This window comes from Nicotiana attenuata, unplaced genomic scaffold (assembly GCF_001879085.1).
Source record: "Nicotiana attenuata strain UT unplaced genomic scaffold, NIATTr2, whole genome shotgun sequence".
NCBI lineage: Eukaryota > Viridiplantae > Streptophyta > Magnoliopsida > Solanales > Solanaceae > Nicotiana > Nicotiana attenuata.
In genome coordinates, this window is record NW_017671202.1 from 89,307 (window position 1) to 112,131 (window position 22,825).

The window sequence follows — 22,825 nt, forward strand, 5'->3', positions numbered from 1 at the left end:
ACATGATGGCAGCCTGTGACTCTGTGTGGATTATCGAGCTCTAAACAAAATCACCGTGAAGAACAAGTACCCTATTCCCCTAATGGCGGACTTGTTTGATAGACTGGGTGGTGCTACGGTGTTCACCAAGATAGATCTGAAGACAGGTTATTGGCAAGTTCGGATTGCAGAGGGTGATGAACACAAGACGACTTGTGTGACAAGATATGGGTCGTACGACTTCCTGGTCATGCCATTCGGCTTGACCAACGCCCCTGCTACGTTTTGCACTCTCATGAACCAAGTCTTCCGAGAGTACATCGACGAATTTGTGGTGGTCTACTTAGATGACATTGTGGTATATAGCCAGACATTGGAAGAACACCTGGTACACCTGCGGAAGGTCCTAGCACGGTTGCGAGAACATGAACTATATGCAAAGTTATCCAAGTGCTCCTTTGCTCAGAAGCAAATTGATTTCCTCGGACATGTCATCGAGGAAGGACGCATCAAGATGGACCAACAGAAAATCCAGGCCATCACAGATTGGCCGCCACCTAAGGATGTCCACGCCTTGAGGGCGTTCCTTGGCCTATGCAACTTCTACCGGCGGTTTGTGAAGAACTACTCACTTATCGCAGTGCCATTGACAGAACTCCTCAAAAAGGTCACACCTTGGGATTGGGGACCAAGGAGAGCAGAGGCCTTCAACGCATTAAAAGCGGCTATGTCTAGTAGTCCCGTCTTGGCCCTTCCTGATTTGGCCAAGCCGTTCGAGGTACAAACAGATGCTTCTGACTATGCACTCGGTGGAGTCCTGCTACAAGAAGGGCACCCTGTAGCGTACGAGAGTCGGAAGCTGAAGGATGCAGAGCGGCGCTATGCCGCCCATGAGAAAGAATTATTGGCTGTCGTCCACTGCTTGCGCCTCTGGAGGCACTATCTGCTGGGAACCCCGTTCGTGGTCAAGACAGACAACACAGCTGTTAGCCATTTCATGACCCAGCCGAAGCTGAATGGTCGACAGGCCAGGTGGCAGGAACTCCTAGCTGAATTCCACTTCAACTTGGAGTATCGCAGTGGAAAGACCAATCATGTTGCTGATGCGCTCAGTCGGAGAGCTGATCTAGCATCGGTGTGCCTACTCGCCACCCTAAGGGGGAGCGAAGTAGCCACATCCATCAAGGACCAAATACGGGATCTACTCATCAAGGATCCTGCTGCTCAGTATTTGGTTGATTTGGTAGGACAGGGCAAGACTCGCCAGTTCTACATGGAAGATGGTTTTCTGAAAGTAAAAGGGAACCGACTTTATGTTCCTAAAGGAGGAGATTTGCGGAGGACTCTTCTAACGGAATGTCATGATACTCTGTGGGCCGGCCATCCTGGTGAAGAACGCACCATGGCGTTACTTCGTCGTGCCTATTATTGGCCTCAAATGGCCGATGATGTCGCTCAGTATGTGAAGACTTGTCTAGTATGCCAGAAGAACAAGTTGGACCGCTTGACACAAGCGGGACTCTTGGAACCACTTGCTGTCCCAAAGAGACCTTGGGAAAGCGTTTCCCTGGATTTCATCACCGGATTGCCCAAGGTCGGAGATCTCACAACCATCTTGGTTGTGGTGGTCCGGTTTTCTAAGTATGCCACCTTTATTGCAGCCCCACAATATATATCAGCAGAAGATACAACTCGACTCTTCTTCTCTCATGTCGTCAAATATTGGGGCCTGCCCAAAGACATTGTTAGTGACCGCGACTCACGCTTCACTAGCAACTTTTGGACCCAACTCTTCAAGTGCCTTGGGTCAAAATTGAGTCACAGCTCAAGTTTTCATCCGCAATCTGATGGCCAGACGGAGCGGTTCAATGGTATATTGGAGGAATACCTCCGCCACTTTGTAACCGGATTGCTGAAGAATTGGGTGAAGCTTCTGGATGCTGCTCAACTGTGTTTCAATTCACAAAAGAGCTCTAGTACCAACAAAAGCGCTTTTGAAATTGTTACCGGACAGCAACCGCTACTCCCACACACTGTGAATGCACCAAACATGGCTAAATCTCCTCGAGCTGCCAACTTCTCAAAAGAGTGGAAGCGGAATTTGGAGATAGTGTGGAGCTATCTTGTCAAAGCTCAAAAGCGGATGAAGAGGCATGCTGATCAGAATCGTCGCTTTGTTGAATATCAAGTAGGAGACAAAGTGATGGTCAAAATCCCAAAGCGGTACTTATTTGCGGGGGTCCATGACCCTCGTCTATTGCAAAAGTACATTGGACCGTTGTCCATTGAAAGGCGCATTGGGAAAGTTGCATACCGGGTGGATACCCCAGCTTGGTGGAAAATTCATCCTGTCTTCCATGTCAGTCTCCTGAAACCTTTTCGGGAAGACACGGAGGATCCTTCAAGGAGCCAGCTTACACCCAGTATTCGAGGTCCCAATTCAACCGGGAAAAGGCGTGTTGAAGCTATCCTTGATGACAGAGTGATTCATGCCTCAAGGAAAGATCACCGAGAGTTCTTGGTGAAATGGCAGGGCTGTGATGCAGAAGAGAATACTTGGGAGAGGGGAACAAACCTCAAAGCCTACAAGAGCCTCATTGAAGATTATTTTGCAAGTAAGGCGCCGAGGACGTCACAACTCAGGTGGGGGAGAATGTCATGGGCGGCTTTCCAGCCATGCCCCATGACCCATTGGGCGCGCCCCGTGGCGTCCTATCAAGCCTCCCAATGCCTAGCGCCATGGACGGCCCCGTGGTCTTGGCCGCGCCAGGTGACAAGCGCGCAGGTGCCTCTGTCGCCCCACCGATATCCCTCCAGCGCCAAGCCGCAGGCAGATGCCAACAGCGCCGCGCGCGCAGACAACGCCACGCGCGCAGACCGTGATGCCAAAGACACTGCTGCTGACAACGGACCAGCTGCTGCCTTATAGAAAACTAAGTCATTTTCATTGTAAATATAGAGTAGTTTTATTTCATGTACTTCCCTTATGTTTCTCTAGCTTAGTCAAGTCTAGTCTTGTAGCTTTGGATTATTTTTTTTAAGCATTATTAGGGGGGATCAAGCAATCAAAACTTTCTAGCAAGCAAGCAATTCTCTGTACTGGTGTCTCTCTCCCCCTCGACACCGCGTTGCTTTTCTGTAATAGCTTTCACTAATGCAATCAAGCTTTCTTTCATTCTGAATTCTCATTTCTGTTCTCAATTGCTCTTGACATTTGGTTTTCCCGTACGGCACTGACTATCTCGTCTAGCATACGGAGGGGACCTCAGTTGGCGGACAACAACTGCACTGACATCAGTTGCTTAGCCTTACGTCGCCCTTCCAAGGAATCTCAGGAAGGCGCCGCGTAACATTACTCATGTTATAGTCAAAACCAACGGGCCATTTTGGCTGGAGCTTTTGTCAAAATTAGGTTTATCAAATGTATAAATTATAACTTCGAAAAATGTTAAAGTTCGCACAGTTTAAAATGCTTTTAGACATATCAATTTGATAAGTGCGGGGTTTTCTTTCTTTTCCCCTCCAAACAAAATAACAAAAGAGACTTTATGACCCTATCATACTGCATACATGCTCAGTTTCTCTATGGTACTAGCTTTGCAAGTATATTTCCTTTTCCCCTCGAGTTCGTATTAGAAGCACAAGATCTAGGATCAGCACTGCAATAGTTGTAATGTCCCGCGAGCATGAATATAAATGAAAGGAAGGATAACTTTAATTCATAATAGAGACATGAAAAACTTCAGCATTAGTAGCTGCTACTGGTAGACAAGGGATATTATGTCTAATGTACATGTTTATATTATGTTGAGAATTACATGACCTGTGCTACCTGTAAGCAGCTTACAGCGGCAACTATCAAAAGGACATAGCCACCAACTTATGGATGTTGATTCCAGAATTCAGCAGGCTTGCGATGCTGAAAAAGGAAAAGATTCAAAGCTATGTGAAAGGAAGAATAACGAATTACTCAAATGTTTAAAAGACAAAATATGAGCTGTGGTAGGCATGCACAAATAGAGATGAAAACGGAAACCTCCAAATTGAACAATTGAAGTTAATGAAGCTTATTAGTATCCATTGAAACTAATTACAGTATCCAATCCAAAAGCAACACCGGACAGATATATTGATAAAGAAGAAAACACCTTGTATTTCTGCAAATGGATGAAAATAAATATCCATCCTTTATACACAGTAGCAGACTTTTCTTACCTTAGACACTGGCATCTTTGCTTGGACTGAATCTATTAATGAGAAGTCAATATCTGCAACAGTAATACCTGTTGACGTCCGATCTGAAGAAACAAAATGAATTTGTCAATGGAGTACACTTGATTCTCTGGCTGTTGGGAACAAACACATTAAGGAAAACATGTCATTAAAGAAAGAAGGCAGATGATGGATTTGCCAGCTTAGTGCTTATATCACCATGAAAAGAAAAAGGAATTTTCCTTTTTTAAATACTAAGGTGGATATATTGGATCTACAGTCAAACTCTACAGCATTCAGAAATCTAAGAAACAAAAAGAACTCGGTAATCTAACTCCAGCGTTGTCCATTCGTCATTCCTCATATAAGGCCGTTTAGCCGAAGCAGATCCAGGAGTTCGATTATGCACTCCATTTTCAGACAATAAAGGCAGTGGCCATCAGTGTTCATGCTTAGTAGCATTATATGAGAATGATTAGAGAAATTATTCATCAATGTTGTTAACCTAAGCAAACTTTTCACACACCATATTTTGTTATGAAGCAAAAAACTTCATGAGGTTCCCTCGCAATTCCATTAGACTCCAGAACTTGTAATCATAGGTACCAAAAGCTTCACATAACAAAGAGAAGCTAGACTTTGTTGAGGGTGTGTGTGGTGTGGGTGGGGGGGGGGGGGGGGGGGGGGGGGGGGCTTAGAGCAAACAATTACAAAGAAGCTATGTTGTTCGGACTCTCCGAAAATGTTGCCTGGTGTGTGTCGATCCTCCAAAAGCAGTGTATTTTTGAAGGATCCGACATGGGTGCGGCATCATTTTGGAGAATCTCGCAAAATAGCAAAGAAGAATAAGCTTCAAAATTACATGTTACAAGTGTTATTCCTATAATACAGATAACAATGTTAATAAAAACTTGAAGCAACTATCTATAAGAAATGGTCCGCTTTGGAAGTCCAAGTGGTGAAGCCAAAACCATCAGCAAAGACTTGATAATAACTTCCCCTTTTGCTCTCAAAGCGCCAGTCTCTTGCTCGTGGGATAAAATCATTGTCGATGCTCAACACATTAAACAGAACAAAGAATTACAAGAAATGAGGCGAATGGAATTAAATGTTACCTGATAACCGACCAACTATTGTTCCCCACGGATCAATTATTAAGGTATCTCCATAGCTTTCCCTTTTTTCATTATGCTTCCCTGCTTGAGCAGCAGCTATGACCTGTTAAGATGTTAATCATAACTATCCACAACAGACACAAAGCCAAGTAGGCAAAAAATATCAAAAGAGAGATTAACAAGAAATAACAATTAACTTTAAGGGATTTTTTGTTCGACCATTAGGAAGAAGGTTAATCTGATAATTTCACTACATCTAATGCATCACTGTCAACATAATGCTATCCAAAAGAGCTTTAACCTCTTTACTACAAAGATATCCCAAAAGTTGATGGCAAACAAACTCCCACTTCTTAGGAAGAACAAACAATACCAAAAAATGTAGAAAACAACTAATGCAAAAATGAGTAAAGCGAGATTTCCTGCGATTTTTGCAAATAATTCACCACTTTGAAGAATGTTTTTCAAGACTACAAACAATGGCGGATCCACATGGTAAAATGTAGTACACTTGCACCCATGCTCTTGACTACATCTTTTGAACATGTAATACATATTTTGTTAGAAATGGCTAGATGTTTGTATGGTGCACCCATGCGCACGGCAAATAACATTTTGTGGTCTTTCTTTTAGATAGTATGTTTTCTCTTTCATAAATTTCCTTATTATATTATGTGTTATACTCTTTTTTTACTTTTTCTTTTATCTCGTAGTTTCTTTTTTCCAATGTACTATTCCTTTTTTTCTCCTCATTCTTTCTTTTCCACAACTCCACTAATCATCTTTTCTGAGTTACTAATCAATAATTCTATAAATGGATTTTAAATAAGTTGCTAATATAAATTTTTTACATATTTGGCGTATAAAAGTCAATTTATTTTCCAAACAAATCAATATTTTTTTCTTCCTTTCCCTTGAGTCCAACTCCATCCCAGTAGCTTTCAAACATTAATTGGCTTTGTCATCCCCAAAATTGCAAGTCCAATATCTGATTTTCCTGACTCGTCCCTCTCTTATTTGCCTGTAGCGGTGCACCTATCTTCTTGAAATCCTACATCCGCCTCTGACTACAAAGGAGTATGAATATTCAAGCTAATATGAACCTCAGACCATGCAAAATCTCATCATTTTGATGTGTTTTAGCATTCTAAATGACTAACTTTCCAACTAACAAGACAAAACTTGCTGAAATTCAAAATTTAAGATCTGAAAATGGTGCACCTGAGAGGTGACTAAAGAATAAGTTTCTAACACTCAGTGCCTCATAGATAGTGAAGAAAATTGGAAGTTCAGAGCCCCCCTTCCCGTCTAAATGATAATTGGAGCATTGCTTCTGACAAAAATAAAAGAAAAAAGAAACAAATAGAAAATAAAACTGCTACTAACAATCAAGTCTTCTAGAAATCCTTTTTTTCCACAAAAATTTAAAACCAAAAGTTCCCCATAAATCCTTAACAGAGAGCCAAAGCAGGACCACTGAATAACCTACAGCTTGCCATAGAAGGAGGACTAAGACTAGCTGTCCATCAGCATGAAACTGGTTAGATCACCATTAGACATATCTATATTAAGCCTAACAGTTCTCTTTTAATAAATATATGTTGTTCATCACACTCAGCACCTAGTGAGTGCTGTGGGCCGATAAGCCACAAAGCGCAAAAGCTAAGTCCATTTACTGCACTAAAGCCCAGCACTTACCAGAAAATTATAAGATTAGTCAGAAAATTCCTAAGAAGTACACGCACTATCAGAGAAGAAAATAATGGTAGAGATAGCAATTTTACTTATCAACAAATAAAATAAAAAATAAAAAAAAAGGTAGAGACAGCAATTTAGATATGAGAACTAGAGACTCTTTTTCACGAAGCATTCTAATTAAAATACCTACAAGTCTACAACCACGGTGAGTTAAAAGAAGAAAAGGGTATTTTTATAAGTAATAACTAACTGATGTTGTGGGATTTAGTACTAAATTACACGTAGTATACAATAAGTTGAGAGATACACCAATATATTGTTCCAAACAAAAATGAAATCTCTTCTTGTTTTTCTATTAAACGAGAAATTCGCTATTTCCAGCTTCAAAACTTGGTTATTAATGGGCTTGCCTCTCTATCCTTCTCCTCTTTAATACAAAATTGATTCACCAGCTAAAATTCGAACTCGTGAAACGTGTTTACCACACATCCACACTTGTACAACTTGGCCAGTGAACCAAACCCCGGAGTCCTAGATATATGATAATTATACTAAAGACCTCATGGATGCACCAAATACAGACTAGAAACAACTTATCTATACAAAACCAGGCATTTATCTATACAAAATCATTGTTGAAGAAAGAAAGGCTCTCCTTTTCCTTAAAACTGTCCACATAAGAGCCAAAGGAGTTACATAAATACACTTCAAAAGAATTTCCTTCTCCTGAAAGCCCAACCGAACATCACATCCTCATATTTAGCACCGTCTACCATAGCTGACTTGCAACCTCGCAATGCATTAATAGGTGATCCATGTCTCCTCAGAACGTTTGAACATGTAGAACTAGCTGACGTATGTTATCTTCTGATAAATGGACATTGGCTTAACTCAACCTCAGAAGCTAGCTCATGAGATGAGGATTACCCAAGACCATATAAAGAGGCCTTCCTATCCCTTAGTGGCCGATGTGGGACTCAACATCTTTCCGAATTTTCAGCTATGAGAATGTGCCCCCTTGCATCCAACCAAGTGAAAAAACATAATGAAGGAAAGAAGCACCCTTGATATTCCTCCAGGAACATCAACATCTTTTCTTTGATGACTTTAACCAAGAATATTCTAACGCTCTCGCGGGAAATGTTAAAATCGAACTTCAAAGCCTTGTTCTTTTGACAACTTTAACATTGCCCACCAATTCATGCGACCAAAGTAGCATCTAACATCTGCCTGTTTCCCAACAAATTTACTTTGGCTCAGAGATTGTCCCCATTCAAGATAGTACTGATCCTACGAAGGAGGTTATGGACAAATGTTGTAAACAGATTTGGCTCAGAGATTGTCCCCATCTGTTCTTACACTGCAGAGCTGCCACGCAATTGTGGCAATTATTTTTGAACATTGTGGGAATTAAATGGGTGATGCCAAGCACTACTGCTGAGTTACTGTCATGTTGGAATAGAAAAGGAATGTCAAAGCAAAAGAAGGACTGGAATACAATACCAGCAGCTATTTGGTGGTGCATATGGAAAGAAAGGAATAGGAGATGCTTTGAAGGACAGGAGAATTCATTCTAGAAGATCAAATCAGACTGCATTTTGTTGATATCTTTTTGGTGTAAACAGAATTGGATAGATGATAGTGAAACCCTACTAGAATTCATAGAGTCTTTTGTATAGACAGAGAGGAATTTCTTTTCTTTTTTTGTTGTTTTCTGGGATGTAACCACAGCACTCCCTTAGTGCTGATTTTTTGATATCTATAATACCTTACCATTTCAAAAAAAAGATTTGGCTTCTAGTATTGTCTAAGAGGCACTTCACACATTCATCCTAATTTTCTTTTGATGCTTTGTGATACCATTCTGATGGAGGAATTCCCAAGCCTCTTTCTATTAGCATGTGCGCCAAACTCCACAATCTCTCAGAATTGGGCAAACAACACTTGGGACATGCTTTTCAGAAGGAACCTACAAGACTGGGAAATTAAATAAGTGACAAACCTGCTTTCCAGACTAGAAAAGCGCATGATGAATGCCCAGGCAGCAGATAAGTTAAAGTGGAGTAGTGCCGATGGTAAATACTCAGTGAAAGCAGGCTATGCAAACTCATATGCTCCTAATGACGTGATTGATGACTGGCCATGGAAGTTGATATGGAAGACTAATCTCACAACAAAGATCAAATGTTTCAGCTGGACAGCCCTCTATGAAGCATACCTCACGCAGGACAATCTTAAGAAAAGAGGCTTCCAGATAGTCAATAGATGTTACATGTGCCAACAGAAACTTGAATCTAACAACCATCTTACATTGTAGAGTTGCTGCTGACCTATGGAATAGTATGTTTTTGTGTATTTTTGGTATTAACTGCATAATGCCACATAAACATGAAAGAGGCCTTTGAGTGCTGGTGTAACTGGAGAGTTGTTAAGGCCATCAGGCGAATCTGGAAGATGATTATTAACTCCAAATCATTCCCTCAAGGCTAGATGTCTTTTGTATCTTTATAGTTGGCATTACCTTTCCCCCTTAGATTCTCCTGACAACTTTTTGAACTTCATTAGCTCCCCGGTACTAGAATAATCTTTTTGTAATTGAGCTAACAAAGTTTTTTTTTTGCTTCCATAACTTTTGTATTATTATGCATCTTCTTGATGCCAGCAATGAAATCTATTATTACTTCATCAAAAAAAAAAAAAGGAAATGACTGACGTATGAGACAGAGTGTTGGTCAATCAAGAGCTCTCATGTCCAGAGGTTGCAAGTAATAGAAATGAGGATGCTAAGATTAGGAATGAAGATATTCAGGACAAGGTGGGAGTGGGCCACGTGGTGAACAAGCTGCGGGAAGCGAGCGAGATGGTTCATGGATGTAAAGAGGAGATGTCCAAATGCCCCAGTGAGAAGGTGTGAGAAGTTGGCCATGGTGGGTCTGAGGAGAGGTAGATGTAGGCCTAAAAAATATTAGGAAGAGGTGATAAGACATGATATGACACATCTGCAGCTTACTAAGGACATGTTCCTCGATAGGAAGGTGTGGATCGAGAATTAGGATAGAAGGCTAGTAGACAGTTGCAAGTGTATCCTTTTCTTACCTGTAGGATCATTAGTATTCTCATATTTTCTTATACTTAGATCTGTATTATTACCAGTTGTTGCTTTAGCTTCACTTTCTTGTTATCTTGCTGTTGTTGGTACTGTTTCGTGTTACTGTTCTCTTTCCATGGTTTATACACTATTATTTTCTTTTCAACAATGTTGTGACTATGCTTTTCCTGAGCCAAGGGTCTATCGGAAATAATCTCTCTACCTTCATAAGGTAGGGGTAAGAATACGTACACACTATCCTCTCCAGACCCCACTTGTGCGATTCCACCGGGTTTCTTGTTGTTGTTTTGGAAATGATTGATCATGATACTCTTATCAGGAACAATGATTTAGCTAGATTAACCAGCAAAGGGAAGTATAAGTCATCAATCCAAGGAAAGAAAATTGTGTGGTGCACATAATGACAGAACACATTGTTTGATTCCATGAGTTTTAAGATTGCCTAACTAAATATTTGCAGTTCCAATTAAGGAAAACATCATCAACAACCAAATGGTGTTAAAAACGGAAAGGTCATTACTGAACTAAAACAGATGATGGCCATACATAACACTGTGTTTCAATTGCACGAGCACGAAGAAGTATCTCCCAATGTGCCTGACCAGTCACCGTTGTGAAAGCGGCAGGCACTAACAAAACCTGGAATCAAATGGAAGTCTTTTCACTAACTTACAATTTGCTTTTGGAGAAAGAGAAACAAGAAGGGAAGCCGTAATACCTGTGCATCATGATTGAACCTCAGCTGTTGATACAGTTCAGGGAATCTTAAATCGTAGCAAACGGTGAGACCTAAACGTCCGCAAGCGCTGTCCGCCACAACAATATCATTTCCTATGAAGATTAGTGAGCAAGAGTTGATAAGTAAAAAGAAGTTAATGTGCCAATTATTAAATTATAAGACGTGATTAATTAGAAGAAGGTACCAATAGAATGCACCAGCGTCAATAAGACAATGAAATGCTACAATATAAATTTAAGAAGAAAGTCCATGTTTCAATTTGGACCGCTGATACTGACCTATCAAGAATTTTTGCTAACCCTAGTGGTAAAATCGCACATATTTGTATATGGCTCAATCTAAAACCCATTAAAATAACTATTACCCAAAAAGTCTTCTTTTTGTAATGATACTCAGAAAGTTTCTCACTCAAGGATATAGTTTTCAAGAAGCTAAGTCCAGTCATTTTCTAAGGGAAATAAATGCTAGCATGGTTATATTGTGTTTCCTACCAGCTTCAGTGAAACTGCTCTCTTTATAAACTGCACCTCCAGGAACATCCACGTCAAATCTATAAACACAGCAGAAACCACAATTAGTGTTCCAGGTTAGATCAAGGAGCAACAAAGGTCCATATGTCGTTCAGATTGTTTCACAGTGACTCATATATGGAAATTTGGCAAAACAAACCTAACACAATAGGAGTTAAATATATGTCTTCGCCTGCAAAGCCCTTCATGGGTCATTAAGTTCACATCCTTTTTTAAATAGTTAACTGCTTAGAAAATACATCCATCTTATCAGTTTATCGTACCTTGTCTCACAATTAACAGTCGAAAGTTTGTCCTCCACATAATTTTTTTTTTCTGGTAAGTTTGTCCTCTAAATAATTAGTCAAATGGTTTACAGAACAAATACATAATAAGTGGTCTTACTACTTGGTAGATAAGAGTAGGCATATAGAAACACAAATTCCATTTCAAAATTCTATTAAGAAAATAAGGAAATGTGAAGTAAAACAGTACTTGGATATCCTAGATGACTATATGCATGTGTTTCCGATTTATTCACAGAACACACACTTCAATAACTCAGCATTTAGAAAATGATGCTACAAATCAAGCACTTCATATTTCTAAAAAAAACAAATGACCACAATATCTGGTGTTTTTAATAGAGTAGTAGATTGTTCAATGCCTACAGAATATGACATAAGACATGTAGCTCTTTAATGTGTTGTAAGGTTGCCAACTCTACTTGTCCTGCAATATGTCATAAAGTGGTAGATCTGTTCTGACAAAACCCATAAATTCTCTGTCACTCATATTACGCTCACATGGTACAACAACAATAACAAACCCAGTGTAACCCCGTCTGGGGAGGGTAGTGTGTATGCTCACATGGTAAGTCTAACATTATTTCTTGTATTAGCACCTAACATTAGAAACCCATGGTAATGACTACTATCAAAACAGAAGCACAATATTGTTTCATTACCAACAGTATGAAAGTATTGAATAACTTAACATGACAACCTTAGTCTAACGTCTAACAAAGTCAAGTTTAAAAGTCTTACAGATGCATCTTACTGTACGTGCTCCTAATATTTCCATTATCATCAATGAGAACATGAGTGTTGCGCAAGTGTGCATCATCACTCCCTTTTTCTTGGAATCCTCCTAGCGACAACCAAATATTTGATTCCCTGCCAGTAATGGCAGAAAAGATGTCATTTGACAGAATCCACTAGCACTCATCTCAAGTTCAGGAATCACCCACTAGCTATCATGGAGAGAGAGAGAGAGAGAGAGAGAGAGAGAGAGAGAGAGAGAGAGAGAGAGAGAGAGAGAGAGAGAGAGAGAGATTGTTAGAGTACACCAGTATGTTTGATCACATAGTCATTAAGCATTGAAAAATGTCAAATAAAGAGAACAAATTGCAAAACGCATATTAGCGCTTCTAAAACAGGTTAATGTGCATTAGATGGGGAGAAGCCAACTTCTCTAACATGGTCACACCTTGCAAGAGAACGATAGCCTGTCATAATAGGTCCATCTAGGGTCTCAGCAATTTTAAGACTCTCTCCCTGTAGGTCTCCCACAAAAGAGAAATTTTCAGGAAAACATAGCAATTTAGCCCCTGCTGAAGCTGCTTCCTGGAATAGCAGATATGATATAGCAAAAAATAGTGCAAGATATCAGTACCAATCAACATTAAGTATAACATTTCAGAATGAAAGAAAATGTGAACCTCTCTCTACCTTTCGGGGGGGGGGGGGGAGGGTTGTATTTTGGTGACTTCATCACTCATGATAGCTTGCACAATTCGAAATATTATCAAAAGCAAATAAGAGTTAATTATTCTTTAAGTTTTTTCACTTTTAGTAACAGCGAGATATATTTCTGCAACCGCCATAATTGTTAGGAGCTGACAAAGATATTGTTCACATAAATCAGTCCATCTTGGGTCATGTGAGAAACTTTATTTTCCACAAAAGTTAGTGCCAACTAAATGACTCGAGTGGTTGAAGTTTTCAAGTGTTGGGAACGCATGAATATATGAAGGAACAACTTTAAATTTCAAGAAACTATAGTTCTTAAGCTGGAAAAATGGCTATATTCAATGCATTAGTGTTCTTTATATTCCTTATGTTGTCATTGCGAAAGCATGATGCAGTAGCACCAGCACGTCCAGAGCACACAAACCCATCTCCAAGCTTAAAAAGAAAATGTATGGATGGTCCCCAAATCAATTGAGAACACATTTTGCCCCAAAAACTGGTATGAATTAACTATGTTAGTTCTGCCGGTCTAGTAGTCTTCTCAGATCGAAAAAAGTATATTTGTGATTTTGCACTGTTGGACATTCCAGTTCTATATGCCAAGTGCTAAATATCTGCAGGTGTTATCAGATAAAAAGTTGGATGTAAATGCTTGAGAAGTCTGTGATGTGTCTAAATAAGAACTCGGGTCCTTCCACGTTCTTCTCCTCCTCCTGCTCCAAAGGTTTTCCTGTTTTACTACTTTCAGCCTATACTCACAACAATTAACCAGCCTTTTCTGGACAACCCAATGGCCATTCCTTTCTGGATTTCTTTTGTGCAAAAAAAAAAGAGAGGCAGAAATCCTCTTTTTTTTTTTTTTTCAAATAGCTGATCCCAAATGATTTGGGATTGAAGCATAATTGATTTAATGACTGACTAGCGTATACTTCTGATTCATGATATGAGTAGCTCTGGGAGGAGGAAAGTTGCTCCTAAAATATCACTAGTCTTATAAGAATTAAACAAGAACAAAAGCCATTCATCGTTGAACAACATTGCCAGATCATTTTGCTCCTAAACCTAATTCTAACAAAGTTTTGCAACTTATGGATATAAATCAAACCAAAAATTAGCTCAATCAAGCTCCTGCAAATCAAGCATCACGAAAATCATACTCCAAATCCTAGTATTGAATACGTCTATAGCAACAACACAATAACTACGCCTCAGTCCCAAACAAGTCGTATGAATCCTCACTCCATTTAAACTCATCTCGTGCTAGGATTGAATATTTCTCTCAATGAAAAATTGCTCTTGAATATCACTAGCCTTATAAGAATGAACTATTAGTAAAGTCAACCATCGTTGACCAAATATCACTAGCCTATAAGAATGAATGTGAATAAAGTCAACCATCGTTGACCAACAATGCCAAATCATTTTTCTCTATGAGCTACTTCTAACAAACTTTAGCAACATCTGAACTGAACCTTCCCTGAGTTCGAATATAAATTAAAATTTAAAATTAGCTCAAATTTCAGCTCCTCCAAATCCAGCTTCAATTATGATGACGTGTCAATGATCAATGTAAAATACAAAATTCTCTACTCGTTTTAGCAAACTAATACTGTAAATATACGTAATAATACTTGGCATGTATACATAAATATCAAATTAGAATGCAAAAAGAGAATGTATGAGCGCGAAGTACATACCTTAACGAGGCGAGAGCAAGTAGCGAAGTTAACGGCGAGATTATTAACGGACGTCATCTGAGCAGCGGCGACTCTAACGGAGTTGGCCATGGCTATGGATTTTCCGGCAGATGCCACTGTGAAGTTGTAACGGGTGCTTAATTGTGTATTCAGACAGAAATTCATTGACGTGACTTGGCTATTCTAAATTATAAATTTTTATTAATATTCCTTTCGTCCCCAAAAAATGGCAATGTCAAATTTTAGACATGGATTTTAATTTTTTAAAGGAAGTATATATGTTTAAAATTGCACTTAGTACCATAAATTATTTTGATGGTGAAAATATTTCCCAAATTGTGAAGATAAATTAGCCAACTAAAAACAAATAGTATTATAAATAGCTATGTAATATATCTCAGCCACGGATACATTAATTCTGAAATAACACTTAAACTCATTATAAAATAAAATTTATATCTTTAATATTTTAAATAAAAATATAAGAGTTTAGAGATTAATTTAAATATATTTCTATTATATAGAAAAGGAAAGATGGTTGACCAATGGCATATATGTCATTTCATAAAAATTTCATGTTTGCATTTCTTAAACGGAAAAGGCTTAAAAATGCCACTCAACTTTCAGAAATGGTCTATCCATGTCATCCGTTAAAAAATTGCTATTTACATGCCACTACCGTTACAGAAATGGCTCATCTATGCCATTATTAAACTAACGGCACGATTTTTTTTTATTTTTTTAACACTAACATTTCCATGTATAATGTCTTCGTTGGTCCGAATTAACACATGCCCCACTTAATTTTAACCTCAGTTAGGTCAATTATACAACTATATCCCTCATCTTCCCTATCTAAAGTCCTAAACCACCATAGCTGTCGTCCATCTCCTCTCTCCACCGTAGCCTCTTTCCCCACGCCTTTTACTTAATGACAAGGCTTAACTAACCAAAATCACCAGAAAACACACCCAAAAATTCATCTTTTCCGGTGAATTTGAATCAAAACTTTTAAGGCCAGATCCAAGATTCCGACTTCGCCATGACAAAAGCTCTAAGATTCTCCGGGAAAAAAAATAATCTTCTATGCAAAAGCTTGAGGCAAGTTTTAATTGTTGGGGGAGGTATAAAAAATTTTAATTACTGAATCAAATCATAATTTCTCGCCAAAAGATCTGCAAAAAAACTAAAAATTAATCAATGAGAAGAGGCGTGGTGTGTTTATTTGAGATGAAGGAGTTCGGGCGGTAGAGAGAAGTGGGTCTAAGTGCCAAGGTCTCAAAGAGCAGCCATGGCAGAAGTTTTCAAACAAGGAAGAAGATGACTTAATTTAAAAAATCTAAAAATCTAACCGGGGTGGGGTTTGGGTTAATCGACCTAACCGGATTAAAATTAAGTGGGGCATGGGTTAATTCGGACCAATGAAGACATTACACGTGAAAATGTTAGTGTTAAAAAAAATTTAAAAAAATTGTGCCGTTAGTTTAATAATGGCATAGATGAGCCATTTCTGTAACGACAGTGGCATGGAAATAGCATTTTTTTAACGGATGGCATGGATAGACCATTTCTGAAAGTTGAATGGCATTTTTAGGCCTTTTTCGTTTCTTAAATACAAAATACACGTGGACCCCACATTCCTCTAGCCACAACTCTCCTTTAAATGCACAATGCATGCGTTGATTAGACTATTTGTGGAGTGCAAATGCTCATTTCCACTCTTTTCTCATTTTGGAAAATTATTAATTTTATTTTATTCAAATAGAAGTTTTCATAGAGAAAATAAAATTAATTTTTAAATAATACAACAACAAAAAGAAGTATCCATATTTACAAGATTTTCATATTTAAGCATACTATCTTAAAGCAATTTGAAAATAAAAATTAAATGATTTTCATCTATCCATACTATTTGAATACGATTTCAAACTAAATATTTTTATATTCAAGAGTAATTTTAAAAAATATAGCTCGTTAAGCCTCAAAAGTTAATTAACTAAACACCAACAAATAATAATTTTAATAAAATTGCAATGTTGGGCCCGTTTCCTCATCTAGTAATGAACATATTCGTTTTTGAGGCACTAATAGTAATTATTTTATATAGGTTTTTTATTCTAAATTATTTTTGAGAAGAACACACACACTTTTTTTTTTTGTTTCCCACCCGATGTCCGGTACCCGCATTGGAGCCCGACTATATCCAAATTCGCGCCGCGTAGGGCCCCTTTCGGGGGGAAGCGCTCCCTGCCATGGATTTTTCTATACCCAGGGCTCGAACTCGAGACCTCTAGTTCAGAGAGGAGCAGTCTCATCCACTGCACCACATCCTTTGGCGGTAGGAACACACACACTTGTAGATGGGGATAAAAGACACAATGCCATATAATAAAGAAGTTACTCAATTTGGTGCAATTTAAGCCTCTAAAATTTGGGATTTTTTCATTCCTATATACTATTTGAAACTTTATTGCCCTTAATATCTATGTTTAGTTAATTATCCCGCATAAACAAGTTTTATTTACAAAATATATACAATCCACCTTAAAAGGCTCCCAATCCATTATTTGTGCATTCAATCAAGGGATTTAAAATCTCAAAATCCTCGTCTTCCTCAGTTTCTCAAATCCTCATCCATTTTCTCTTTCTTTGGTTTCCTCCACCCTATCTCAACAAAATCGTCCAGGTGCAATAGAACCTACCAAGAATAATATTGAACAAACAATTGAATTTTTGAGAAAGGCTTGATTGATATTACAGTGGTGCTAATAGCATCAACACAAGTTGATATTCTGAAAGTTGATTTAAAGCTAAAGTAATCGTTACTGGAAATAAAATTTTCAATAAGGATCTTATGTGGCGACACCTTTAATCGCCACCAAAAATAGTATTATATATTGTTGTTTAGAGTATCGACCTACCTAAAATTTATTTTGGTGGTGCATTTGTTTACAGTATTGGCTAAAGTATTGACTTTTTTCATAGAAAATATTGCTAATTCAAATTATTAATTTCGTAACAACATTGACAAACTACAACACCAATTGCAGTTGGATCAAAAAGTATGATTGAGCAGATTTGAAATTTTAGCAGATTTCAAATTAAATTCAATCGCCTCCAAACTTTAAAGTCAACTTTGTATTAGTATTTATAACAAGAATATATGCTGCCCAGTTAATTTCTCACACAAAATTTAAATTTCACATAAAACTCAGTTTCTCCGAAGTGCGACTGTGGCGCTTTTAATGTGAAACTCGAAATTTCTCCACCAAAATCATTCAATTCCATCAATATTCAAGTTTTTTTGTTCAAACAGAAATGAATTAGTGCACATGCGTTGATTTGGAATTTATTCTCTACTTTTCTTTCCTTAATAAATCAACTAATCAGAAAAGAACAATGTATGGTACTTCACATACGATTAAAAATAAAATTCGAACAAATTTAATGCAAATTTGAATATCTACAACAACTTACATAGTAAAAATAAATTTTATACAACTAATTATATAGTATACAACTTATCTACAACTTTCATACATTAATTTTTTTCCAGTTAAATACATCTAAAATATCATACAACCTAAATACATTTTCTATACAAATTTTATACAATATGTCTTTTGTATATTTTGTATCTGATTTATACATAGTAAAAATAAATTTCATACAACTAATTATATAGTATACAACTTATCTACAAATTATCTACAACTTTCATACATTATTTCTACCCAGTTATATACAATTACAATATCATACATCTTAAATATAATTTTTATGCAATATTGTTCAACTTTCATACAATATTTGAATAAAAAATATATATAAATAACATAATACAATTTTACTACAACTTGACTACAATTTATGCAGTATAATATATGTCATGTCTTCTTCTTCTTCTTCTTATTCGAGTTTCAATCTGAAATTCAATCAAATTCACCAAAACACCCTCAAAATTGAGATATAAACTTCAAACCATATTCGAATTGTTTGCAACAACACCCAATCCAAACAAATAATGATTTTTGAAAACCCAATTCGAATTCAAAGCTTCAAAGTTTTTTAATGGCTGTCAATGGTGGAATTGCTGCTCTCTTTTCCTTTGCTTTACATTACTGAAATTAGAGACTGAAAGATAGAGAGAGACGTAGAGAGAATTCTCAATTGTTTGCAATAACACCCAATTCAAACAAATAATATTTTTTGAAAACCCAATTCGAATTCAAAACTTCTAAGCTTTTTAATGGCTATCAATGGTGGAATTGCTGCTCTCTTGTGCAAGATACGTGGGGGGGGGGGGGGTAGGGGGGAAGGGGGATACAGAGAGAGAAACATGAGGGGGAGGGGGAGTGATTGGAGGAATTGATTAATTATCCTTAAATCCTAAAAATGTACATAATTGGTAATTTTGTATATAGAAGGCAATTAAAGTGAATCTTGAATAGGGAGGATAATAAATTTTCCAATAGTGTATATTTATGTAAAAATCTCTTAAAATTTTAGTTGAACACTTAGCAAAATTACTTGAGCCTATATGAGACTATGAGTGGAGATGGTTCCATCTCACGAGGATGAGGAAATATGGGAGCAGGGGTGGATTTACGTACAAAAATTGGGTGCTCGAGCGCCCATTAATCTCGAATCGGAATGTGTATAGTTATATAGATAAATTAAGAAAAAGGATATAATAAAATAAAAAGCACCCAAGTAACAAAGAGCCTAGTGGGTGCTCTGGTTTATGATGGGTGCTGGAGAGCTATAAAGCCAAATGGTAAGGGATCAAATCTCACTCTATGCAAGGATTTTTCCCTCAATTTTTTCTTATATTATCATGCATTTTCTTTTGCCCCTATTATAAGGTCTTCTTTTTGTTCTTTTCAGTTTTCACTAGCTACATTTTTGAGCCAATACTACTTTTATTCTTTTGCTTCTGACTTCGTTTTATCTTTTTTTGCTTTTCTTTTCTTACTTTATCTACTAAATTATAGCAAAGAAAGAAAAGGAATATTTTCTTTACAAAAACAAAGAATCCTTCCAGAACTGCAAAATCCACTAATCTTTTTTCTCGCTAATTGTGTTATCCATCATAGTTTCACGGCGTCAATAAAATTAATATTACGGTTTTCTAATTAAATTTTTTTCGTTGTATTTTAATAGTTGCATACTTATATGATGGGATTGATAGTAATTTTACGTCAAAAAAAGTTAAGCACCCACGAACCTAATGTTGGGTTTGTTATTTAATAAATAATAACAAAAGAGGTGTGAATAGAAAATGGTGGGAAAAGAAATGGAGGGATGACCCGCGATCCGGTCCGGTCTAGCCCGTTTTTCTTTCCCGGATTAATTTATATTCGTTTTAAATTTCCCGCAAAAATTTCCAACAGCCATGGCTGTTCTGAAACAGTGTCACACCTGTTCCAACAGCCATGACTATTCTGAAAAGTTGCAAACCTCTTCAGAGGGTCACAACTGTTCCAACAGCCATGACTGTTCTGAAAGGTTGCAAACCTCTTCAGAGGGTCACACCTGTTCCAATAGCCATGACTGTTCTGAAAGGTTGCAAACCTCTTCAGAGGGTCACACCTAACCTACTTATCCAGATGCAATCAATTCTTGTTTGTAAAACACACACACGTCCGTGCATTCCTTTAAGTTATAGCCATTCCCCATTCATGTGGGGGATTGTTGGGTTTGTTATTTAATAAATAATAACAAAAGAGGTGTGAATGGAAAATGGTGGGGAAAGAAATGGAGGGATGACCCGCGACCCGGTCCGGTCTAGCCCGTTTTTCTTTCCCGGATTATTTAAATTCGTTTTAAATTTCCCGCAAAAAATTTCCAACAGCTATGGCTGTTCTGAAACAGTGTCACACCTGTTCCAACAGCCATGACTATTCGAACATTATATCTCTTTGATATGCGACTCTTTTCGAACCTTGCATGAATACAAAATATTTTGTTCATCGAGCTGTCTTTTGATTTTATTGCAGGAAACAACAATGTCTGGATGAAAAATGTGGATAATGATGTTTGTATTAGCTCAGTGCATATGTAATACTATGTCTCTTTCCAAATAGGAAGTTGGAAGAGTTGAATTAGAACAAATTTGTCGATGACGCAAAGCTCAGACAGCATAGGATTCAAATGTGGTAAACCAAATTTTTATTTAAAAAAAAGATACCAACTACTACTATATTATTTTAAAGAAAGCATGACCAAATGCAAAGTACGATAAATAATTTATAATAGCAATCACTAACTATAGATTCTCCCTATAAAAAGCATAATTATTTTAAACAACAACAACAACAATAATAATAATAATAATAATAAATGTGGACGAATTAAGAACATTATTAATTTGTTTAATTAGAAGAATATGAAACTAACACAAGGTTTGCTTCTCTAAGAAATATACTTCATAATTTTTCTTGTATCTCATATTCAGTATACACATTGAAATGCCGATTAATTTGAATGAGTATCGTATAGTGCCCGTTAAAGAGAAAAATACTTCTTATTATGCTTCTTTTCATTCTCACAGTTCCAATTGAAATGCCAATTAATTTGGCTAAGCTTTTGAAAAATTAAAAAAGCACTTATTTTGGTGAGTTAAAGTGTCTAACCAAGTTCCAAAGAAAAGAAGGGATTAAAAATAGTAGTAGAATTAGCCTTGCTTAATATGATTTGCCTGTTTTTATGAAATGAATATTTACATGTCATTTTTTTCATACTTACCTTGCGAAGAGATTGCCCAAATACTATTTTTCTAATACTAAGAAATACATTTTTCGAATGACTAACTTTTTTATTTTTATTTTTGGTATTTGGAACTTATTGGACCGACTAATCTAAATTCACGTCATATAAGGCTCATAAAAGAGGAAACGCTCCCTGATTTGTTCATTCTTAGGATTCGAACCCCATATTTCCAAAGGATAGAAGAATTCTTTCCATCCGAACACACTCTTTGGTGGTGATCGATCAAACGCACAAAATTACCCTCCCAAACATGTATTCTAAAATTCCATTCCAATAAAAAGGAGCCACTTCCAAATAACAAAATATTGTCAGTTGGGCTAAACGGACCTAAGCCAGTGAACCAGGGGCCTCTCTCAAATTATAATGGGTTAGGGTGATAAGACACAATTATCAATGTATCTGAATCAATATTTTACTAATGAACGTTGTTTAAGGAAATTACTGTATGGGTCAAAATCTAACTAAGGGAATCTGGCACAAGGATAAATTACTAAGAGGCAATTAGGCCGAGGTCGTACACAAGATTAAAGAAACTTACTGGCTAGCTGTTAATCGGGGCCGAGGTCAAACGTTCAAGCCTGCAAATAACAGCTAGTTTTTATAATAAGATATTTAGGAGAATATTCCATTGAATATTCTCTGTACATGTACTTTAGGTTAGGTTGGAGGCATGTCTCATATAAAAAGAAAGGTAGAAAGAAGAAAAGGAACATGTAATATTCTATATGATAAGAATTCTCTTGAAAAGTTGACTCTCAAGCAAAATACAAACATTACCTTTCCAAAGAGATTCAATCTGTTGTTTATTCCACATTTCACGCATCAGATCCGAGAAAGATTCTATATTCCCATATTCATTTGTCTTACATCATTGTCAGAGAGAGAAATCATCCACCCCATTCAATATTGGGTGAATCATTCTCTCTATTTACATTTAGTGCCATTTGACATATTTATTGCTTATCATTATTCTTCTCTCATTTATGATCGTATCATTTAATGTACATCGCATTAAATATGTTTTAACACACCCCCACATTATCCGCATAAATACACTTCAGATCTAGAAATTATTATTTTTAACTAGGATTTACCCGTTATCTTATTATATAATATTGGTTTGACAAAGGGTTTCATACTTTTTGATCAAATAATTTGGCGCCGTCTGTTGGAATTTTCTAGTTAAAATTTTAGTTTCTTCTAGATCTAAAAAAAACGAACGCAAAAGCCCTATACTTCCCTGTG

At 37.1% G+C, this 22,825-nt stretch overlaps 1 protein-coding gene across 2 annotated transcripts; it reads right to left on the reverse strand.

Annotated features, from left to right (window-relative positions):
* Positions 1–3,643: 3,643 nt before the first annotated feature.
* LOC109206651 (nitrilase-like protein 2) lies at positions 3,644–15,043 on the reverse strand. Of its 2 annotated transcripts, none has more exons than XM_019369491.1 (9): positions 14,810–15,043; positions 12,850–12,986; positions 12,408–12,536; positions 11,344–11,402; positions 10,832–10,944; positions 10,639–10,752; positions 5,307–5,409; positions 4,195–4,277; positions 3,644–3,898 (listed from the first exon to the last, which is right to left on the reverse strand). In XM_019369491.1, the coding sequence occupies exons 1-9, from the start codon at positions 14,972–14,974 to the stop codon at positions 3,860–3,862; spliced, it is 942 nt and encodes a 313-aa protein (XP_019225036.1). In that variant the 5' UTR covers positions 14,975–15,043; the 3' UTR covers positions 3,644–3,859. The 2 variants fall into 2 exon arrangements, with proteins under 2 accessions (XP_019225036.1, XP_019225037.1); XM_019369492.1 differs by having other exon boundaries at positions 10,660–10,752; positions 14,810–15,040.
* Between the last annotated feature and the right edge of the window lie 7,782 nt (positions 15,044–22,825).

Bases quoted from the DNA above. Each gene is read 5' to 3' on its own strand.
- LOC109206651 (XM_019369491.1), bottom strand. From the start codon at position 14,974: ATGAATTTCTGTCTGAATACACAATTAAGCACCCGTTACAACTTCACA. The intron at 12,537-12,849 runs GTGTGACCATGT...CATTACTGGCAG, and splicing joins GGCTATCGTTCTCTTGCAAG to GGAATCAAATATTTGGTTGT. The intron at 3,899-4,194 runs GTAAGAAAAGTC...TTCCTTTTTCAG, and splicing joins CAAAGATGCCAGTGTCTAAG to CATCGCAAGCCTGCTGAATT.